A 24,734-nucleotide genomic window follows, 5' to 3' on the forward strand; every position below is an offset into this window, starting at 1 on the left:
GAACACAAAATTAAGACCTACAATCATGCAACTTTCTATGTATAGGTTGGCATTAAATTTAAAAAAAAAAATTCCTAGCAGTAATTGTGATGCAAATCTCAAATAAAAATAAAAATGTATGAGGGCCTCTCTTAATATCATGATTAAAAGTTGGTCAAAGCAATAATACATTTAAGGCTATTCTCAAACAATGTATTATGAGTGCTTTTGGTTTGCAGCTCAGACCTCACAGTGACCATACATTTTAATTCAGTTTGATGCAAAAGCAGAAAACATTTAAACCTGGCATCTCAGTCAAGTTTTGATAGCCAAAGTCAATTTAACCCAGTGAATGAATAGTACAAATACACATACAAAATTCATTCTGCTGTGTTGTGCTATGAAGGGGATTTTTATGACCACTAACATGCTACTGGGAATTCAGTCTCTAGTTTTATTGTCTCCAGTGTCACTGAGATGTACCTTTTATTCTAATTTTCATTTAGTTGTCATTTTTTAATCTCTTGGTCCTAGTAGTGCTCTGATAGACTCATCTTCAGGGGGATCATGATATTTTTCATGAAGCAGTCAATAGCATGTTATAGCCAAACTTTTCCAAATACAAGTTAGAACAAAGTTTTGCCAAACTGGGTGAACATCATTCTTGGTTCCAAACTGGGAAGTCTAGAAAGCTGCTAGCTGTTTTGGATCATTTCAACATGAACTGAGTTCTTCAGCATTTGAGTTTATGCTTTGTTACAGCTATTCTGTAATATCTCTGTGGTTGAAGGAAAAATGTGATTTACATTCCTACATTAATACATGTATTAAAGACATTTTTAAATGCGTTATCCAAAACCGTTTTAAATCCAGGTTTCAATATACATTTCCAGAGAATATATGTTGCATAAAGATACACACTGTGGAAATTAACTTTGTGTTACTAATTAAATCTCAATTTCAAAAGGGAATTTTGAGATAGGAAAATGATCAGGTTACACAATCAGGTCATAGTAGTCATCTTCTGAGTTTGGTCATTGGCTTTTTAATGGCTTTTCACACATGGTTTTGCATCTTGCTGGCTACAAGTGAACAAACCATGGTTATATGAGACTCACAAGCCTGTCTATGAAAGCGTCTTGCACATCCTCTTCCCAACCATTATTCTGCCATGTGGACCATATCCCACATCCAGTTCATTTTGAAATGACAATGATGCTATGTTTACCTGACAAACTGGCATTCTATTCAAAAGACAGTAAGTACATGAAGCGGCATTCGTGTGACAAATTCCTTTGAAACTGCTGGCATTACTCCCACCACTTAAGCAGTGCTCCAGATAAAGAAGAGATGCATTAGTTCTTTATCAGCTCTAACTAACAAATATAACAGATTTATAGAGTGGCAAATATATAGATATGATATTCTGTAATTTAAAAAAAAAATAAAATTCTGACCTTCAATTATACCTGAGTTGGGTCTGGGACCTCCTGCCTCCGCTGGGCATCCGTGGCCTGCTTGTGCCCTCAGGCACGGGCAAAGACCCTCCTCTGCAGCCCCAGAAGGGCCCAATGTGGCATGTCTGCTCTTCGAGCACCCTGGCATTGTGGGGCAGTATGAAGTCAGCCCATCAGAGTTCATGTCCATGGCAAAGGGCTTCAAGTAATTTAAAATGAAATTAAAGCCCGGTTACATCTTTTGTGTCCATGTCCCTCCCCACCAGGTCACAGCCTCGGCTCAGCGAAGGTGTCCCGGGCGCAGACGTTTCCCAGCTACCCCTCTGAGCAGGGCGAGGAGCACCAGCAGTCCCTCTCGCTGGCCAGCAGCTACGCCTTCAGCTACGGCTCGGGCCTGGTGCAATGACAGCCGGGGGCAGCCACCCAAGAGAGACAGTCTAGCCTGGAGCCTGCCGCCAGGGCCAGGGAGCCACTGGCCCCCTCCGCACCCACAATTTGCCGTGAAAACTGATGCCTACCAGCTCCAGCCAGGTCACCGCAGGTGCGGAAACCTGGAGAGGCGGCTTCCCCGAAGAAGAGGCTAAGTCTTTATTTATTTATTTTGCCGTTCCTTTTGTCGATGCATTCAGAAAGGAGGGGGGTGGGGAGGGAGGGGGACACGTTTGTGTTGTGAGAAAGTGGTGGAATCAAACAAAACTGTGTTGGTGTGAAGGTTTCTGCATGACCGGAGAAGGCTTGTTCTGGGGCTCCATTGCGATGGCACATTGGACACTGGGGACTTCCTACCCACCTCCACCAGCAGGCCGGCCCATCTTCACCCATAACATTTTTAGGTCCTTGCCACAGCCCACTGATTCCTGCTGGAGTCACTAAAATATCGCCGACTTGAGACACAATGCGGGGGTCACCTTCGGATCCAAGCAAGTTCGCTCATTACCCTAGAGGGCGGTTGGGTGTTTTTTGAGCCAGACACCAACAGATATTGGAGTAGCAGGCTAATACGGTTTGTTGGGAATAGAGTTCGATGCATTAAGGTCAGATTATCGCCTGGTATGGCTCTAATCTTCAATTCCCAGGGCACAAATTCATCCCTTACTAATACACATGTAATTCTCATGATGCCCCTGAGCTGTGAACACCCATATCAGCAGCACAGTCTCGTCCTCAGAACTGCTGCAAAGTCTTGTTATTTGCTAATTATTTAGGTAACCACACCTGCAAGCCTAACTTTAAAATGTGGGAAAACTTCTTCAGAGAAATAAAAATGGGCCATATCCCCAGCTGGCGACTGCCTGTGCCACGGCTCGGCCAGATACGGTAGACCTGATCTCTGGTCTTGTCTTTCTGGTCAGCGTTACTTTGATTTTCTCCGTTTCCTTCTCAGATTTCTGGTTTAGATGCACATTGTATTTCGTATGATCATGTGTCAAGCATCGGTTTACTTTGAAAAGGAGGATGAGTACTTCTCAATGGAAATTTTCTGTCTTTAGAAGACATCTTTAAAAAATGAACTAGTAGGTGTGTTTGTAATCAGTAGAGGGAATAAATTGGAAGGCATACCTGTAGGTGGGGAACAAGTTTTATCTGTCCTGAACATTTAGATTTTTGTAAGTGATATCACATATTTATGTACTCGTCATGATGCCCTGAAATGTTTGAAATTGTGGGGAGGAAAATCTGCCCTCTTACTACGATCTGAGCAGCCTTTGTTCTGTTCCCAGTGTGAAACTATTGCCATGATTACCAGAGGGATTCATCTCATTAGTTTCTCAGGACAGGTTGAGGAAACCTACCAAGGAGGAGACACATAGACTCTTTCCCAGTGAAACAATCAGTTTTATGTACCATAATTTAACTGAAAAAGTGATGTTGGGTTGTTTTATATATGCACATATATATATATGTATTAAAAAGTACAGAAGAAACTTCTGCTTTACATTAAACATTTACCAATACAGTATGTCCAGCTTTTCTCCAACCACTTGCCAGGCTAAGAGACCTTGCAGACTTACAGCTTTCTACACGTCAGTGAACAGCTGCTGAATAAAAAAGCTTTGTGATCCACTTGAATGAAACTCTTCTACCCCACCACAATCAGCTTTATTTATTTTTCCTCTTTTTCCCTGTCTCGTTCACTACCTCTTTTCCTTCTCACAGTGCTCCCATACTCAGGAATAGAACAGCTCCCTACAAAGAGTATTTTGATGAGCTAAAATGAAAAACTGCTCTCCCACACTGTCAGGGAGCTGTACCTATGGTGCTCTCTGAGCTGTACCCGTAAAGGAAGCTTCATTCACTCTTTCATTTAAGAAAAAAATTTGGTTGACATTTTGCTTTGGGAAAACTTCCAGTCTACATATGTTACATGCAAAATGTGATATATAAGTATAGATTCTCTGCTGGTGTAATTCCATTATTCAGTGCAGCTTTGCCAAATATACACCTTTTGAGGAACTGGACAGTTATTTTTATTCCTATGCAACTGTGATTCTTTCACTTCCCCTAAAATTATATATTTGCTTTAAAATTCCTTAGATTAACTTTTCAATATGTTTTGCAGGTTTCTATGCTGTGTCCATGTAACTATTTTCCTCTGTGACTTAAATACTAGTCATTTAACAGTTACATATTCTACATAGTTCAAAAATGGAGAAAAGGCATAACAGGAGAATATCAGAACTGCTTTGTAGTTCCAGTGTCCATATACTTTAAAAGCCTATCTAAATCCTAAAGCTAGTGCTTTAGCTGTGTTTAGATAAAAAGCGTAAGATCTATTTAGTGTGCTCTTTGCTTTTCCTGGGGAACAGTTGCTGTCTGTCACAGATAGTTTTGTTGTCCTATGAACTGCATGAATATTGTCTAGTTAATGAAATTGTAGATGCTATTTCCAAAGAAAATGAAAAAAAAAAAAATAAAAGCAGGGGAAGGAGCGATTGGCCATGTGTAGGAGTTTCACTAATTATTTTGCTTTTATTACATAATGCAACTATCCTCTCAACTCATACATTTATAAACATGTGTGGAGTCCCATCCTGTAGCAATAGGCAGAAAACTGAACTCCCAGACAAAGCTGGAGAATGCAAACAACTAAAACCAAACCTGACCTACTAGTCATACCTACCAACGTATGACACATGCTCACCATACTGACCTGTTGGGAACCTATTTCTTGTAGAGTGTAAACCCAACCACACTGGCAGTTGAAAATAAGGATGTAACTTCAACTTCACAGTGTATTGTAACACAATCTAAGAAAACAGGGTCCCCGAGGCTCAAAGGTATTCAACAGGCAGTGGATACTGCCATTAGTGCCACTCCAGAACAGTAGATGATATCACTTAACATTTGTGTATTCACGTAGCTTCCAGAAATGTTCCTCAGAAAAACACTATGAGAACCAGGCAGTCACTGTGTGAACAGTTTGCCAGAAAATCCTGTTTTCACAGAATTGCTTTAATTCCTGGCATACGCCTGTTGATAATCTAAGTGATTGCCCACTGAGACTACTTTGTACAGCTCCTAGTGCTTCTGCCAGAAGGAAAACTGACTTTCGGCACACATGGTAGAGCTGCCTGCCTAGAGACTGCCTTTAAACAGGCCCAGGGACCCATGGGGCCCTGTTCAAGTCTCGGCTTTCTTCACGTGCAAGGCACACCGATAATATGTCTACTCCTGACCCAAGAGGAGCTCTCTGTTTTCAGCTAATGAGCTGTGAAGAGATGAAGGGCAACAAAATGTCTTCAGTGGTAACCAGGTGTAACTGGTACAAATGGAACTTAGCATTAGTACATTATGAAACAGAAGAAACAATATAAGGCTATCGCTTTCATTTTGGTTCTGAGGATGTGTTATGAATATGTAACTGTAACCACGATTTAATTTTTTTTAAAATTACCCTTGATAAGAATATATTCACCTCTATGAACAAATAACAAACAGCATTACTAAATATAGTTATTAATGTATCTTAACTGTGAATATTACAGATTGATGCATGCTGGTACTTTTGATTTTGAAGTAACTTGGTGCAAAAACAGAGAAATTGAAAGAGACTGGTAATAAATCAGCAAATAGTGCTAAGGTACTTGAGTAGCCCCATTTTTTAAGCAGCTACATGTTATTATTGATAGTTTAAATCATCTGTGAGCATAGTCCTTTGAAGCAATTTTGCCTGCCTATGTAAAGGAAAAAGAAAGAAGAATATTTTGTAACATGGAGTTTGCTGTTTTACTGAGTAAATGTTTAGGCTTTACTTTCTGTGGTAGGCTCTGGCTCCAGCTCCTCATATGTATTCAGGTCCATGCAAAATTCGGGTCTTGGGGGTTTTTTGTTGGGCTTTTTTTCCCCCTAAAGCTAGCAAGTAGAACTCTGAAATGTATTGACAAACTAAAGAAGTTTGTTAGACAGCAACAGTAGCTGCTCTCGTTTGTTTTGACAAAAGTCTACCATGACATTTTGGGAAAATACTTCATTTCACGACACATGAATAGAAATCCTACTGGGAAGTAGCAAACACATTTCTAATAAAGTCTTATTCTAAGTTAATAAGACTTTGCTGAAATTCAATATCTGAGGTCAAAAGTCTATTAAAGTGCTCTCTATAGCAATAATGTAAGTACAACATACAGCCTTCAGGCACCCATTTATTTAAGAGTTCCTAAATGGAGGCAGTCTGTGAAGACCCTTACCTGTTCATGGCAAAGAGAAAAAGAGAGCATTAATCAAATCTCTGTATTGCATTTATCAGAAAAGGAATGAACTTCATGCTTGTTCATCTCTCCAGTCTAATAGACAATACTATGGGGAGTAGTGGTTTTTGAGATATCTGATCTCTAGGAGCTGACAGAGACCAGCAGCTTGTATCATATAAACCTCTAGTCAGACTTAGCTCACCAGCCACATTTGCTAGTACTCATCTGGTAACCTAGAAACTGCAGGGTGATTTTCCATGAGAAAATATAAGTCTCTTGAATGGCTGTGCTTTTTAGCATGAAATACAGAATTATTTACAACTGTTTCTTCCTAAAAAGGAAGGAGGAATGTGTTCCAGTTAACCTCTCTTTTAGTGTTTAATACCCATGTATTTTAGATCCTTTTTATACCTGCTGCAAAGGAATAAATGTGGCTTTTATCTGCACACAGAATAGAGTGGACTGTGGAGAAAGTGTGAAAAGCTGCTGTTTGATTACAAGAACCGATCCAACAGCACTGGAAAGTTTCAATTTTCCATACGTCATCCAAATTCTTGTGATTCTTTCCAAACCAACTTGTTACACAACGTATATATATTACAATCTTATATTTTTCACCACAGACAACTGGTCGGGGTGCCTGCCTGTGTTTTGTAAGTAGAAGATAATGACTGTGCAACACCATTGTAGTAGCATAAAATCAAAGGATACAAGGTTGGATATATTAATTCTGCACACATAAAGTCTTGCACTCCATAAAGGGTGCTGTGTTTGTTCTTGATATTATAAATAGATGCTCTTCAATTTTTTTATTTTAGATAAAAGGGTATGTTATATTGGAAACAAGTACAGGCATATGGTAGAATGAAAGAAATGTTGATTAACCTGTTGTAACTAGAAGTTTGTATCTCTGTCCAGGCCCTTACAAGACAGTAAAAGGTGATAGGTGAAGGTGCTGTGTATTCAGCAATTATTTAAATGTCATTATGCTTAGAAACCTAAATATTAGAATCTACAGGTGAACTGGTTCTACTGAAGAAAATGGAAATTTCACTTTGCAAAGATGCTTTTTGCACCTTTGCATGCATATGCAACTTAACAGATTTTTATGGATATTGTTAAAACAAATGTGAAGGTAACCGAGTTTTAAGTATGATTAAATATAATTAAAGCATTTTCAAATGTCCATGTTGTTATGAATATTGCAAGTTGTAATGGAGAAAAGATTTCCTTTTTAACTAAATGCAAGCTCAGAATCTAATATGCTCTCTAAGATGAAGTTAATCTTTTTAAACCTCACACTGAAAGTCCCGCAGAATTGATTTCATTGGTGGGTTTTTTTTTCTTCAGTAGAGAAATCTTCATGAGGTTAAATAGATTTACCACTTTCTCTTACAATCCTAGGATTGTCAAGTGAATGGATAGATTTTACAGTAGATTTTTTCCTGTGACAATATTTGACATGAATGAAGTTAACCCTCATTTTTAATATAGGCTACACATTGTTTTCAATCTTTTTTTGATTTGTATGATAGCGAGACTGCAATGGGCATAGCAAATAGCACAAAATTAATCAGCTGTCTTGGCAATTCCATACCGGTAACAAAAATAAAGGTTGCAGTTTAACATTTATGCTCATTGCTGCGCTAAAACAGAATAAATGATGTAAAATAAAGCTATCCTTGTTGATGTTAATTGTTGCATTTCCTGAGTTTCCATAGATGACAGGCTGTGACAGGAGATATCCAGAACTGCTTTTCATAAGTTGCACTGATTTAAGATGGCTACAAGGAAAAACAGACAATTCAGAAAAAAAATATTATGACTTCCTACCAAAGTATGACACGAGCTCATCTTTTTTTTCTTTCTTTGAAAAAAATCATTATAGAGAGAGAAGTTTTTGAAACCTAATAAAAATCAAGTGAAAAATAGGGTAAGAAGTCAAGAAAAATTAAAAAAAAGATTCTGTAATCTTTAAAAAGATTAGGACAATTTAGCAGGCATTTAAGCCCATAGCAATGGGTCATGCTGAATAAAAAACAGTTTCCTGGACCATTCAACTTCTGACTTTATCAGGAAGTGGGAACTATATTTTGTGTTTAATCCAACTCACAGCTCTAAGTTGCTCTATAACAATGGACTCAGGAGTGCTGGGCTCATTTTCCCTAACCTGGCTGGAAGAACCAAGTACCAGTCCAGCCAACATGCATTATGCAATATAGATGCTTAAAAAGTAGTATTTTGCACAATGCATCACAATTGTTATCGCACAACTTTGTGGAATTTAGTACAGCTAGATATTGCTAAAAATATGATTTAGAATATTTCAGAGCTGATCAAATTCTGGTTAATGAAAATAACGTCTGCATTTATGATGCATAAAAATACATGCATATATGCTCAGCCTTTATGCTTCTAATTACAGAATAATCCGACAGACTTCTCTGGGAAAGTTTCTCCCATACTACTATTGTTAGGCAAATTATGGAAACTTAAAAGAGAATAATAAATGTCTGCTTCGGTTTTATTTGAGACAAAAAAATGGTATTAACAGAGAATAATTTTAATACATATACCTATTTCTTACATGCATTTTTCTCTTCAAATACATGTGTAGACATCAGCACAAATAAAGAAGGTACTGAAAAAAAAGAAAAAAGGAAAGATACTTGGCTGTATCTTAGTACAATAATCACTTAAATCATGTTTTAAAACTTACTGGTTAATACTACAAATGAATTATTTAGTGTAACAATCTAATGAAATAAACTTTTAAGAAAGGTGTTAAATATCCCTTAGAATCACTGAGACACTTTTTTTTTTAAACTATAAAATTCTCTTTTTAAATAACCATAAGCTTAGAACAAATATGTCAGCCTCTGCTAGTAATTCGTTTTAGTTTTTTATCTAATTAAGCAGGCCAGCAATGTGGATAGTGTGGAAGCAATGAATGCATTATTCTTTTGATACTTTCCTTAGGTAACTTCGTACATTTCCTTTGGTATTTCTAGCTTGACCATTATGTCCCAAGTTATATGTAGGGTTATATAACTGCAAGACTATAAGATAGTAAGGTAAATCTACAGCTTTATAAATCAAGCCTAATCAGGGTCAAGAAACTAGTCAGAGCAGTGGCATGGTGGAAGCCTGCTCCAGAAGCCTCTGAGCTCCCACAAGTGAGGCTGTCTCTATGATCCTGAGGCTCTCTTATTTTAAAAGAAATGTTGGCAAACTCATCGTGTGTTTGTCCCATGGTTATCCAGATGCTCATCCTCTTCTCATAACTCTTAATGCATTTTACTCTTAGGGAAAAAAAATGTTATGGGCTGTGATGGTTTAGCCCCTGCCGGGGTCTGAGACCACGCAGCCGCTGCCCCTCCCCCACAAAGGGAGTGAAATGCAAAGCCCCGGGGCTGAGATAACAGAGCAACAGCAACACAACAAACAACAACAATAACAATAACAGTAACAATAATAATAATGAACAGAGCAAAATATCTACCAGTACAGCAGCGAGAAGCGCGATGGCATAACACACGTGTTAACCCACCCATCTCGCTTCCAGGATGTGCCAGGATGTGACTGTCCGCATGATATATGAATAACGCGGCTAGAGCTCCCCCCCCACTGCTGGGGAAACTTAACCCTATCCTGGTTAAACCAGGACATGGGCAAAAGCAGAAACAAGGACAGTCTTGCTGGAGGAGTTCTCTACCAAGCCCTGCAGGCTCTTCTTAGATCTTAAAACATGAATTGTTTCTGCACAGGAGCCCCGCTTCATGGGGAAGGCTGGAAAGGGCAGAGGAGAAGGAGTACAGTCTGATGCAGACTGCAGGAGAACTGGGACAGGCTCTTCCATTTCCTCTCTTATTGTCAGGAAGGATGCTGGATAGACTGTGGTAGCAGAAACAGCCATAATTTCATGTGACAGTGGAAAGTCTAGTTCAGCTTAGTGTTTTGAAGACCACTGTGGGTCTCTAGCCTTAGGGTGAAATCTTTCGCACTGGATGTCAAAGGGACAGTGGCACCCTGAGCCCACACATACCCTGACACCACATCCCAGAGAGGCATGGCAATGGAGGCACATCTTGTGGTCTAGCCCAAAACAGTTCCCCAGGAATGTGTGAGTGTTGGAAATGTCTTTTGAGTTGCCCTAGTTATATCTTAAATAATACAGTCTGAGAGCTTATAGAGAAACCTGTAGTTTCTAGTCCTGGGGTCCACAGCCTGAAAGAGCATTATAGTACCTGTCTTATAGACAGACATGGCTGGTTTTGGTGTCAGACTTACAAAGCCATTTAGGGGATTAACTCCTATTGACCATCTAGGCTTTAAAGGAAATAATTCTTTCAATTGCACTGGGGAGCACTCACTGAGGCAGAGTTTCAGCAACTGTAAATAAATACCATTGATTTGAACTTTCTCATAGCTCAGTAACATAGAACGTTTAGAGGAGCATGATGCAAATAAGATTTAAAAATAAATTATAAAAAATCATAGCCCTGGTTTCCAGATGTCTTTATGATTACAAAAACATCACCACCAACCCTCCAACAAAAAACCCCCACAACATAGAAAATAATCTGATAGTGAGATCAGTCCTCTGAAATCTTTTCTTTTTTCTGAAGGTTTCTTATTTAGATCTCTCAGGAGTAAGCTAGCATCCACCTGTCATCAAAATAATAAATGCTGGTAGCACCTATACTTTAACTATTCTGCTTGCTTTGTTGCCTTGATCCTCTCCTTCTGTCCCCTAGTCCTGGGATAAGACCTGGATGGAAGGTAGGTGAAGTTTCACAGCACAGTTAGAAAAAGCTATTTCTGAGTATCCTTGAAAAAATTTAGGTGCCTAACAGAAAAGGTGTCTGGGAATTTAGGGCAGGTGGAGATCAGAAAGAGTCGTTAACGTCGGGGTTTGGAGAAGTCAAGCTTCTTTTTCTCCTTGGTGGGTGTCACAGAGACACCCACAATTGATTTTAGACAGGTGTTAAATTTAACAAGATTTATTTTTTATCAAAATCATTTAGAACTCAAAAGACATTAGCAAACCACATGTTCAGGATGTAAGAGGGGTTAATTACTGCACAACTGACTTAAGAATTCTTAAGCTTTAGAAATGATGACCCAAAATGTACAACTCACTAACCAAAAAGATGAGCGCTCTCAACCTCAAGGAGTTACCTTGGGTGCTGTCCTGATCCAAGAGGAGAGTCCTCACCTGCAGACCCGCTGCTCCGAGGAGGCCTGGATCGATTTGCTCTCAGACAGGACTCCATTTATACCCTAGCTGAATCTGATCTGTGGTCATATATGGTCAGCAGTCTAGAAACTTCTCTCGACTGAGGTGTTTCATTGGCTGAGGGCCTTGTCTGTCAACTGAAGGGCCCTGCCTTTCAGCTGAGGTGTGTAGGTAATAGTCTCACCACCGAAGCATATGAGCATATGCGTGACCACAGTCACCATGTCGGCTGGGCAGCTCAACCTCCAAACTGTGGCTTCTAGTTTTAACTCTTTCCTTCCAGCAGCTGAGAAGTTCTGGCCTTTATCGGGATAGGTGCACCTGCCACAGTGGGTGCAGTCCTTAAAGCAAGCTGTTTCCTCACAGAAACATTGTTTTACCCCAAGATGCACAGGCAAAGGAGAGCAGTAGACAAGCAGAATGAGCAGTATCATGAACGTATTGTATAGTTAGAGAAGCTCTTTAAAGTAAAGGAACATATTTGAGATGAATAAAGAAAATAACAGGAGATGATGTATGTTACTGCTTTAAATTTCACTTCTTTCCTAGACTGTGGGTTTCATATTTGCTCTGTTGATCCAAACTCTGGTGACTGACTGCCTCTCTCCTACATTCAGAAGTTCCAGCAAAGACTTATTACAATATGTTTTTTATGATTTCTTTCTTAAAAGACATGTGAGTTTGTGCCATTTAAGGACTTAGTAGTCCTATTAATGATGGAATTTTCCTCTGAACATGGGATTTCAATATCTTTTTCACTCAGCATAAAAGATGAATTTTATTATTATGAAAGAGATTTGGTTTTACTTTTCTTAAAATTATCATAGACTCATTTTGCAGTTACACAGAAGGTAGTTACCCAGTGATTCAAGACTCATTTTTTAATGATGACATGCTTTATTATGTTTATTTCCTTTCAGCAAAGTTTCTAAGGCCTTAAAACAATAAAAAAGACAGAATTTTCTTACAATTTAGACAGTATGCTGAGCTGGTTGCTATCCATAGTTATGTCACATTACTTCCTTGATTTTTTTATTTCCTCCTTCTTAACTGTTTGGGCAAGCGGTACAGCATGAAATAACACAGTAATTGTCCAGCATAAAATTTCCAAATTACAGTTGGTGAAGTTTACTCAAAAGGAACTAAAAGTTTCCAAAAGAAAAAAGCAAAACTATGGAAAATATTGAAAATAAGCGGCAATAAACTATAGTTTGTACTATTTTACACCGGAAAAGTCTATATACATGATCCAAACTGTGTCACAGCAAACAGGCTCTTACTGGGTCCCATCCTGCCATATTTAAAGAGTTTTAATATTACATTTCGAATTACACTTTTGGAAGTTTCTCTTGTGTGTAGCTTACTACTTACTTTTTAAGCCAATGACAATATTGATGAGTTTTAGATTGTTTTCTTTTTGGTTTTCACTTGTATCATTCTCATGTTCAGCTGCTGTTCACTGATATTACCATGGTACAAAAATGAAGCTGTTGGTTTTGGGTTTGTTTTTTTGAAAAAAATAATACATTGTTCTTATTATGCTATGTGTGATGTGATTTTTCCCTGTGGACTATCCTGGTAGAAGTAATATGTCTATGGAAGTTGAATTAAAACAGATTAATACCTGCAAAGATGTGCACTATAGATTTTTTTTTCTTTCTCAAATCTCAAAAATAAACAATTATTTTGAAAAGACAAGCTAAAAGTACCAAGGGAGGCAAGAAATAAGGGCATTACCAGAAATAATCAAAACAATCTGTTATTTCAGGTACTTAACCTCAACTTCTTCCCCTTTTTTACCCTCAGTAAAGTAGGGATGTATTTTAGCTGTCTCTACAAGCAGTGAAACAATACCAACTTCTCATCTTATGGAAATTTCTGTATCAGGGTTCCAGCTGAGAACTTCAGTGGAATCAAATTCATTACATTATCATTTTGGTATGTTAATATAAATGGGATCATCAAAGAAACAACCCCATGCTACAGGGTTTATTTGTAATGCTGTGCACAACTTAGAATTATCTGCTATGATATTTGATAACTCAGGAAATAAACCAACTTATTAATAGTACAGTTCTGTGTATCCTCATCAACTTCACACGCAAGTGTTTATATATCTGAAAACCTTCAGTAAATGAAAGAAAAAAAAAATATCCCTTGCAATGTGTATGTGTCCTTGTTCAGAAGTACACGAAACCAAAAGGAGATGTTTTCTAATGGTATATGATATGACATTGTAAACAATTTAAGTCTTCAGTGATAAGTTGAAGGACACTTTGGGTTAGGATTTTAGATTTTTAGCTGAAGTATAGGATAACCACACAATGCTATTATTGCTCAAATAGTTCAGAGAAGCCTTGTGTCTGCATTATTCTCAGAAGAACCTAGACTCCTATTTTCCTGTGCACATGAAGAGAGCTTTCCATTGGAGAAGGCTATGCAAAATGTGCTTTTCACTGTCAGACTGTTGATGGTCCTTTCTAATCAGCCAAGTGGAACCAGTAACTGATCTGTAGGCAGACTCATGATGCCTCCCTCCCAACCCCTTTCCAAAAAAAGAAAAAAAACAAACCCATATTCAGCAACACTTTCACTAATGCTTCAAGAGAAAAGGGGAATCAAGCATAGGTGGTCCAGGCACACAGTCTGTAGTATATAGACATATATGATTATCAGCCATCAAGGTAACACCTTCATCTACTGGGATTTTGTCCACAGTAATACAGCAGATTTGTAAAAGGCCAAAAGATGTGTAGATCCTAATTCTCAGGTCTGCCTTCTAGTTCTGTTTAAGGATATTTTTTTTTGTCTGTTCAATTTCTGTGTGGTTTCTTCTGTAGGTTTCAGCAGAATATATACATACGCACACATACAACTACATATGTATGTGTATTGTTTTGTAAATGTTCCCAGTCATGCTTTTTTCTGCTTTGCATCATTTATTCATGTATCTTTCATGTTCTCATTTATTTTTTGTGCAACTAAACCTTATAATAAATTATTATTAAATATAACTTGACAGTGACAGAGTCTTCATGTTTTGTTTTATCCTGGGCATGGAGGAAATGGTGGGGGGGGAAGGAGGGAGAGAGGAGAGCAGGGGCTATACTTATATTCCATCCCCAAATAGAAAGTGCTGAAATAACCACTGTGGTGAGTGGTAAGAATCCTGTAAAACCAAACAGCTGTCAGATAGCAAGCTTCTGTTCATACTTTTAAATCTAGGTTCAAAGATCCCTGATATATCTACTTTTGTCAGTTGAATAGTACTCTTTGCCCAGCAGCAAAATAACACCTCCTGTGTGAAAATCATGGAAATTTATTATTCTATAGAGTTCTCAATTTGAAATGCAAAACTCATGGATGTAGACAACATTGAGCACATTTTCTTTCTCACCCTGTCACATAGACTTCTCAGACACAGATTTCTCAGACCCAATTAATTTTACGTAAACATATGCAGCTCCACTCCACATATCAGAGCTGTTCTAAAGTTCTTACTTAAAAGTATACCTACTGGGTAAAAATGTTTAAATTGTAGAAGTACAAATAATCTTTAATTCTACATATGAATCAAAGGATACGTCAATGCTGCAGGCTGCAATACAACACAGACACACCTGGTGTAACCTGGCCCAGGTTGACTGTCCAGCCAGATCAGCCAGTTTGACCTTCCACGTCTCACCAGTGGAAAAAAAATAAAGTCTAAGCTGCAGATATAAGCTGCAAACCTGTGCTTTGGTTACTTCATTCTTCAGGAAAAATCTAATGGTCTTTCCTTAGGTTTGTGTGAGACATTTTTCCAGTTGACATAAATCTCCTCTGCCTGTTCAAGTGATGATTCTTCTCTTCTTTCTGTGTTCTGTGTGACATGAAAATTGCATCTTCCATAACTGTTAGCAGGTTAGAAACACATTAAAAAACAAACAAACAAAAAATTTGAAGGACTTTTCTCAAAACAGCTACAAGTTTGAAAAAGGAGAAAACCAGCAAATTTTCCTCATATGTTGATCTGTTATTGTGATTATTCAGCCATCAATCAAAATATTTTTTGTGTTCTTGTTTTCTATTAATATGCTTCAAGTTCAAGTTGTATGAAAAAAGGAGTTGCACCTTGAATATGTTTCTCAGCTGTCCCACATCACGTGCCTGGTGGGATGCCCCCTTCCCCTCACATACACATTTCAGATACTGAAGTAGTTTCTCCTATATCAGTGTTAAAACATGAATTACTCTAAAGTTATTGACCAAGCTAAGAATTAGTCATGTCATTAATTGGTTAACTGGCATGGGAGGAAAGGTGATATCTGAAGCAAATGGCTAGTCTCTAGCCTACGGTCAGCCTAGGAAGAGCTTCATTCTGGTACAAACAGTACTCCAACAGTCAGAATGAGAGAAATGGAAATGGCAGGAGGTCAAAGGACTTTAAAAGGACATATCAAAAGTGGAGTTCACTGTTGCATCATACAGAAGTGACATCTGGGAATAGATAGGTGGAAAGCCAGAGTCTCACACCCGCTGTGAAAATGGGGTCATTTCCCTAAGCACAGCATAACTTTATACCCCAAATTAGGGTATGAAGACACAAGGCAGGAGCAGTGAATTTGGCTCCTATCTTTCCACTTCTAAACTTCAGGCCTTGAAATGGATTATTAATGGGTGAAAAAAAAGACTCAGAGCTCCAAAACATTGATTATTACAATACAAAAAGAAAGGAGAAGCACTGGAATACCTGTTCCTATGAATTATAGTGAAGCTGAACTAGAAGAAATAGATAAAGACAAAGAGCACCACAGGATACAATTTTTTGCCTCATTTTTACAGGTAGTGACTTAAGGAAAAAAGGTATTAATAATACACAAATAATAAAAAAAGTAGCAAACCGAAAGAGCTAATTTGTTAATAACCTGACACACAGTTGAGTCTCTAAATGTAGCTGTTAAACATTAAAGAATATTCATCAAAAAATAGTGAACAGCGAAAATCATTCTTTAAAATATTCAAATTTTCCTGTCTGTATAGTTTAAGGTTAGACTATAAGATTCAAGGTATATAAAGAGCAGATACAGAAGAGAAAGATGTTAAGAAATATACAATACAAAATATGAGTAAATTCCAGCTCTCCAGCTGATCTTACCAAGGTCTGAGTAGAGTATACAGCTTTTGATAAGTCCTCTGTGATCCTCTTCCTTTTCTTTCTGATGAAACACATTCAGTCAGAAACACAGTGGAGGGAACTGCATCATGCATGATAGTTCAAAATATCTAATTCCAGCATACAAGAGATAATGCTGGTATTGCTTACTTTCCCACTGTCGATACTATAAGAATCCAAGTAGTCTTTCCTCTGACTTGTAAACTGTAACATGCATGAGATTAACATTGTTTCATAAAAGCCTGGGCACAGATAAAAAGGCCCTTTGATTCAGGAGCAAATAAAATAATATATTGCTCACAAGTTCCAGCAGCCTCATATATTGTGGTAGGGGAAGAAATGAGGTTTTTCTACTCACTATTTCTTTTCATTGGAAGCAGAGATTCTGGATCAGACCAGTAGTGTATATTTGGCAAGGAATACAGCAGACTTAGATAATGGTTTAAACTGTTAGTTTGGATCCAGCTGTGAGCAAATTTGGAACATAAAATCAGAAGACAAAAAATGCTAGAAGATGTAGAAAAACTCAGGATGTCACCTGTCTTTCTCTATGCACAAAAAATGAAGAGCCAATGCCTAGTTTTATGTTATTCCTGACAAATCACCCTTGGCATGAAATTTCAGCTAATACCACTGTAAACATTTAGCTGACTAAGGAACTTCAGTAATTTGTTTTTCTAATGAGAACAAAAGAAAAAAAAAGAAAATGTCTCTTTTTTCATAGGCTGTAAATTGATTAGTTTTTTTCAAGTTTTCAAAATTTTGGCAAGAAAATTCAATTTTCACATCTACCTATTTTTAATTGGTTCTGAAGAGGATAGTAGGATGACCTGTTAACACCTTCATACTTACCTGCTTCAGTATATTAAGCAAATTGGTTTGTTACTCACTTTTTGTGATAAGCAGTGGTGATGCAGAAGATCAGAGGGAAAACTAACAGTAAGACAGCAGCAGAAATTCCTCCAGCTATGTAGACAATAAACCATATGTGATCCCAAGTTGCTAAAATACAATTGTAATAAATATAATTAGTATTTTTATAAACCATCATGAACTTTTTATGACAAACTATGTTGAAAATCAATGATTATGTAGAGACATTATTGCATGACAGCTAATGCTCAACATTCGGATCTCACAACCATTTCCTCATTTCTAAAATGCCTGTGTTATGCTGAATTAGCTCTTATGAACGTTGTGACTGGGATGACCAAAGGTGAGTGAACACAGCTGTCGTGGTTTAACCCTGGCTGGCAACTAAGGACCACAGAGCCACTCACTCGCTCCCCCCACCCAGTGGGATGGGGGGAAAGAATGAGGAAAAAGAAGTAGGATTCGTGGATTGAGATAAAGACAGTTCAATAGCACAGAAAAGGAAGGTAAAATAATAATAATAATAAAAGTAATAATAATAATAGAATTAAAATATCAAAACAAGTGATGCACAATGTAATTGCTCACCACCTGCCAGCTGATGCCCAGACACTTCCCAAGCAGTGGCCCCTGGCCAGCTTTCCTCCTAGTTTATATACTGACATGACATCACATGGTATGGAATATCCTTTTGGTCAGTTTAGGTCAGCTGTCCTGTCTGTGTCTTCTCCCAGCTTTTTGTGCCCCCACAGCCTAGTCACTGGTGCAGTGATGTGAGGAGCTGAAAAGTCCTTGACTAAGTGTAAACACTGCTTAACAACAACTAAAACATCAGTGTGTTATCAACATTATTCTCATCCTAAATCCAAAGCACAGCATTGTACCAACTACTAGAAAGACTATTAACTCTATCCCAGCTGAAACCAGGACAATATCCACTCCTTATTGTATACCATTTACATCATGCCCAGGTCCCACACTCTCCAGTACATTCCTTCCTATCTTTTTGATATACACACACAGCTATGATTCCCTTAGTCTATGGGCCAGCCCTCTAAAATATCTGCCCATCATTTAGTCCATGAGTTTGGGCTCCATCTGTCGTAGTAGTCCTTCAGGGCAGGAGAGATGGTATGTGGTGTTGGATTGCTGCATGCTGAAGCCAGTTCTGGTTCCATCATTGCTGCACTTTTTCAGTTCTATCATTGCTGCACTTTACCCAGTTTCATCAAGGTTCATTCTTCATTAATCTGGGTAATTTTTACTATAATACCATTGATATGGCATGTAACAACCATAGTAGTGATGACACACAGTATTATATAGCAATTAACATCGTACAATTCAAATCATTGGCTATTCTCAGCCAGAATCAAATCCTGTTGAGGTACACATCAGACTTCCCTATCCTTCTGCATTACCCACCCAGCACACCCAGATCCTTGAGCAAAAGCAACCCCATGAATGGGTTTGCCTTTGCCTGAAGCAGAAGCCAGACTGTCTTCCCCAGCATAATTTTTATGTGCACTGCAGGGACTTTATCCCCTTCGTAAAAGGGGACAAAGTTCCTTTATCCCCAAATGTAAAAGTTTGGATTGGGCAGGGTCAGCTTGATTGGCAGATTCCCTAGTGTTGACTAACCAGGTGGCTTTTGCTAAATATGTATCCCAATGTTTTAAATGTCCCAGCACCCTTTGCTCTCAGTGTAGTCTTTAACAGTCCATTGTATTGTTAGATTTTTCTGGAGGATGGTGCATGATAGGCCATACTCCATGCCATGCTCTTTGGCCCTGGTGTCTATGAGATTGTTTTGGAAATGAGTTCTGCTGTCTGACTCAATTCTTTCTGGGGTGTCATGTTGTCATAAGACTTGTTTTTCAAGGCCCAAGGTAGTATTCCGGGTGGTGGTATTAGGCAAGGGATATGTTTCCAACCACCCAGTGGCTGCTTCCACCGTTGTAGGCATATGGCACTTGATTTGGTGGGTTTGCGGAAGTGTGGTATAATCAATCTGTCTATGCGGGAGAAGAGCACTTCCAGTACATCACATCCCTATATCTATATTTCAGGCAAAGAGGCTTTAACTGCTTGGATTGCTTGATTGCAGCAGCACAAGTTTCACATTCATGTGCAATAGTGTCCATGGTTAAGTCTACCCCTCGATCACAAGCCCATCTGTATGTTGCATCTCTTTCTTGAAGGCCTGAGGTGTCATTGGCCCATTGGGCTATAAATAATTCACCCTTATGTCACCAGTCCAGATCTACCTGAGCCACTTCAGTCTTAGCAGCCTGATCTACCTGTTGGTTGTTTTGATGCTCTTCGGTGGCCTGACTCTTAGCGTACTTGTGGTGGTTTAGGCCCTGCCGGGACTCGAGACCACACTGCCGCTGCCCCTCCCCCACCCTCGTACCGGACAGGGCAGGGAGTGAAATACAAACCCCAGGGTTGAGATAAGGGGAGTTTTAATACAACAGTGTAACAGCAAAAAACCGAACAACAATAATAACAGTAATGAACAGAACAAGAGGTATACAGCAAGGATACAGCTGTGAGGGGACCAAACCGCACAAAGGCCATCCCTGCTCTTTCCCTGCTCTTTCCCGTGCTTGGGCGCCCAGACGTGACGTCAGCATGGTATTGAATAACCCGGCTAGAGCTCCCTCCCCACTGCTGGGGAAACTTAACCCTATCCTAGCTGAACCAGGACAGTACTTTAAGAACTAGGTTCTTTACCCAAGCAGCAATATCTTGCCATAATTCCGTAGCCCAGATGGGTTTACCTCTGTGCTGACAGTTGGTCTGCTTCCATTGCTGTAGCCACCCCAACAGAGTATTTGCCAACATCCATGAGTCAGTATAAAGTACTGGACATTTTTCTTCTTCAGCAATATCTAAGGTCAGCTGGATAGCTTTCACTTCTGCAAACTGACTCGATTCATCTTGTCCTTCATCAGTTTCTGCAACTTGTCACATGGGACTTCACACAGTAGCCTTCCACTTTTGATTTTTTTCCTACAATACAACAGGACCCATGAGTGGATAGAGCATATTGCTTTTCATTTCCTGGTAGTTCATTATACAGCGGGGTCTCTTCAGCATGTATCGCCTCCTCCTCCGGCAATATTCAGAAATCTTTGTCTTCTGACCAGTCTGTGATTACTTCCAGAATTCCTGGGAAACTGGGGTTTCCTCTTCAAGCCCAGTGTGTGATCAGTGCAACCCACTTACCTCATGTAGCATCAGTTGCATAACGTGTAAGAGGAGACCCTCCATTTGATCAACCAGCATTCAGGGTGCCAGGAGGAGCTGTGCTGCAGTACCAGCCACTTCCAAAGCAGCTTGAACCCCTTCATATGCTGCCAATATTTCTTTTTCGGTTGGAGTATAACAGGCCTCGAATCCTCTGTATCCCCAACTCCAAAACTCCAAGGGTTGACTTCGAGTCTCCCCTGATGCTTTCTACCACGGGCTCCAGGTAGGGCCATTCTCCCCAGCTGCAGTCTAGAGCACATTTTTTAACATCTTGTCCTGCCCAAACTGGCCCAAAGGCTACTGCATGAACTATCTCCCATTTAATTTGTTCAAAGGTTTATCCTTGTTCAGGGCCTCATTTGAAATTGTTTTTCTTCTGAGTCACTTCATAGAGAAGACTTACAATCAGACTGTAAGTTGGAATATGCGTTCTCCAGAATGCCTAAGAATGCTTGCTAATTGGTGGAGACATAGCTGTTATGTTGTTGATCATGTCTATTGGGATCTGACAATGTCCATCTTGCCATTTTATTCCCAAAAACTGGATCTTCTGTGCAGGTCCCTTGACCTTACTTCTTTTTATGCAAAACCAGTTTTCAGAAGGATTTGTACTATTTTTTCCCTTTTCTCAAAAACTTCTTCTCCTGTGTTGCCCCACGCGATGATGTCATCAATGTATTGTAGGTGTTCCAGAGCTTCACCCTGTTCCAGTGCAGTCTGGATCAGCCCATGGCAAATGGGGGGGGGGGCTTTGTTTCCACCCCTGGGGCAGTCTGTTCCAGGTGTACTGAACTCCCCTCCAAGTGAAAACAAACCATGGCCTGTACTCTGCTGCCAAAGGGATTGAGAAAAACACATTAGCAATACCAGTTGCGGTGTACCACTTGTCTGCCTTTGACTCCAGTTAGTATTGAAGTTCTAGCATGTCCATCACAGCAGCACTCAGTGACTTCATTCAGGCCATGATAGTCTATTGTTAGTCTCCACTCTCCATTAGACTTTCGGGCTGGCCATATGGGACTGTTAAAGGGGGTGTGAGTCTTGCTGATCAATCCTTGGCTCTCCAGTCAACGAATCAGCTTATGGATGGGAATCAGGGAGTTTCAGTTTGTGCAATATTGCTGCCAGTGCACCACTGTAGTAACAGTTGGCACCCGTTGTTTTTCGAACCTCAGCAACCCCACAACAAAAGGGTCCTGTGAGAGACAAGACAAGGTCAACAGCTGTTTAATTTCCTCCATCTCCAAGGCAGCTATACCAAAGATCCACTGATACCCTTTTGGGTTGTCCTGGGTTTGACCAGGATGGAGTTAATTTTCATTGGAGTATTTCATACCATGTGATGTCATGCCGAGGGATATAGGTGGGCAGGCTCTCTCTCACACGGGCTTTCACTAGGGCTTGGGCTCGTGCCATCTGCTCGTCGGGTCTTGTTGCTGTGGGGGGGCAGTCGCCACACTCGGTAAGCCACTGCTGCATTTTACTCATTTCTTTTTGGACTCACTGTTGTTACTGTTGTTCTCTCATTATATTTAGTAAATTCTTTCTTTTTATTCAACCTACGAATTCTCTTCTTTTTGTCCCTCCCCCCTGTTTCATCAGAGGCGGGGGGGGGGGGGGGGCGGGGGGGGGCGGGGAGGTGGACAGCCGGCCACGTGACATCTGGCTGCCGGCTGAGTTCAAACCTCCACATGGGTCCTTGAAATACCCTCTCTTGAGGTACTATGCCAAGGACACACAGAGACTCTGGGCCAGACACAATGGGGTGGATTTATCACTCATTCCCAGTCAGGCTCACTTCTGCCTCCAGTACGGTTAGCTCTTGGGATCCCCCTGTCACTCCAGAAACGCAGGTAGGTTCTGCCCCTTTATAGTTTGATGGCATTAGGGTACACTGTCCACTGGTGTCCACCAGAGCCTTATAGTCCTGTCAGTCTGATGTGCCAGGCCATTGAATCCACACAATCCAGTAATCCCAGTTGTCTCTTTCCTCCACCTGGCTGGTGGCAGGACCCCTCTAACCCTGGTCACAGTACTCACTATTCACTTCTTGTAAATACAAATCAGAAGTCCCTTCATCAAGATAAGGAGTAAGATCAGCCCTTCTACTCTGTCTGGAGAACAGCCCACTGGAGACTAGAGCAGCAATTTTCCCAGAAGAACCCCCTTTTGAGATTGTTTTTGTTGTGGTTTAAACCCAGAGGTCAACTGGGCACCACATGGCCCCTCACTTATTCCTCCTCCCAAGTGGGATGAGAAGGAGAAAATATAGCAAAAGACTTGGGAATCCTAACAAGGACAGGGAGGGATGACTCACCAATTATGGCCATGGGCAAAAGACAGACTCTGTTTTTGAAAAAAGAACATCAATTTAATTTGAACACTACCACCAACACCACTAATTTACCAATCAAATCAGAGAAGGATATTGAGAAAAACAACCACATCTTAAAAACACCTTCCCCATTCCCTTCTTCTCAGGCTCAGCATTGTTCCCAATTTCTCTACCTCCTCCCCTCCAGCAGTGCAGGGGAGCAGAGAATGGGGGCTGTGGTCAGTTCATCACCTGTTGTTCCTGCTACTTCTTCTTCAGGGGGAGGACTCCTCACACTCTACCCCTGCTCCACCATGTGGTACCTCCCACAGGAGACACTTCTCCATGATCTCTGTCAATGTGAGTCCTTCCCAGGGGCTGCAGCTCTTCACAAACTACTCCAGCGTGGGTCCCCACTGCAGTCCTTCCATCAGCAGACTGCTCCAGCAGGGGCTTCCCTCAGAGTCCCGGTCTTCCTTGGGAGCAGCCAACTGCTCCAGTGTGAGGTCCTCCACAGGCTGCAGGTGGGCATCTGCTCCACCGTGGACCTCCATGGGTTGCAGGGACACAGCCTGCCCTCTCACCATGGGCTACAGGGGGGTCTCTGCCCCAGCGCATCTCCCCCCCTTCCTCCTCCTTTTTTCAGCTGACCTCAGTGTTTGCATAGGTATCTCACTCACAACCCCTCATTCTTTCAGGTTCCCCTTCTTAAATATGTTATCACAGAGGTGCAGCCACCGTCTCTAATTGGCCCGGCCTTGGCCAGAGGCAGGTCCCACTTGGAGCTAGGGGAGCTTTGAGAAGCTTCTCACAGGAGCCACCTCTGTAGCCCCTCCCCCATTACCAAAACCCCACCACAAACAAACCCAATACATTTTTACCTTGCAACTCACATACCCATGCCTCTAGGGTTGAGGTCTATTTTCTATCCCACTTCCTCATTTCCTCTCCATGGTCACAGAGATGAAACCACAGGGTGGCCTGTGGTGTGTATCCACTAGATCCTCTCTCCTGAGCAGAGGAACTCTTACTCCTAATAGCTGAGATACCAGTCCATACAGGTGAGGAGTAGGATCTATCTCTTTGAGTTTCTCCACAGGCGAGATGAGGGAGCAAGAGAAACTTTCTTCATATTTGCTGGAATTGGCCAGACAATTTATCCACTGTCTGTCCTTCTCTGTCTTTCCAGGTCATTATTGCCAAAGAGGTGGCATACTACAATGATGCACTCCATACAAACTTCTGCCACATGGGTCATGTACACCTGACTTCATCCGGATCTTTGGATAACTGTTTGTTGTCCAGGTCATCATAAATCACCTCCAACATGGCTAATTCCCTCAGGTACTGGATACCTTTCTCCATGGTGGGTGGTCCACTTTCCTGGGTGACATATAACATATTCCTTGAAGCGGTACCTTTCCTTCATGCCTGACAGGAGACACCTTCAGAGACAGAGAACTTACATCCCTTTTCCAATTGTTTTGTCAATGCCCCCTTCTCTAGAAAGGAATCCCAGCTGTTTGGCTTCCCTACCCTCTAATTCCAGGCTACTGTCCCCATTAACCCAACACTGGAGCAGCCAGGTGACAATGTGTTTGCTGCATAATGGCTGAATATTATCTTGTATCTTGCAGCTCACTCAGGGATAGGGATCATGTGGTTACTGCCTCATTTAAGAGTTCTTCCTCTTCCCTGAGCAGCAGCTGTCTCTCTTCCTCCTCCTATCATGTTTCTCATGATAGCCCTGCTTTGGAGTAGTCTACCTCAT

General features: G+C 40.4%; 2 protein-coding genes across 2 annotated transcripts in view; one reads left to right on the forward strand and one right to left on the reverse strand.

Moving 5' to 3' along the window:
- Nucleotides 1–12,909, forward strand: part of DOK6 (docking protein 6) — a 269,698-nt gene extending 256,789 nt beyond the window's left edge. Inside the window, exon 8 of the mRNA XM_074822826.1 lies at nt 1,703–12,909. Within this exon, the coding sequence (XP_074678927.1) occupies nt 1,703–1,842 (140 nt within the window). The 3' untranslated portion in view covers nt 1,843–12,909. The remainder of the gene's footprint in view (nt 1–1,702) is intronic.
- Nucleotides 12,910–14,523: 1,614 nt separating this feature from the next.
- Nucleotides 14,524–24,734, reverse strand: part of CD226 (CD226 molecule) — a 35,074-nt gene continuing 24,863 nt past the window's right edge. The window contains exons 4-6 of the mRNA XM_074822813.1: nt 17,412–17,523; nt 16,504–16,564; nt 14,524–15,228 (exon numbers count right to left, since the gene is read on the reverse strand). Coding sequence (XP_074678914.1) covers nt 15,121–15,228; nt 16,504–16,564; nt 17,412–17,523 — 281 coding nt within the window. The 3' untranslated portion in view covers nt 14,524–15,120. The remainder of the gene's footprint in view (nt 15,229–16,503; nt 16,565–17,411; nt 17,524–24,734) is intronic.

This window comes from Strix aluco, chromosome 1, assembly GCF_031877795.1.
Source record: "Strix aluco isolate bStrAlu1 chromosome 1, bStrAlu1.hap1, whole genome shotgun sequence".
NCBI lineage: Eukaryota > Metazoa > Chordata > Aves > Strigiformes > Strigidae > Strix > Strix aluco.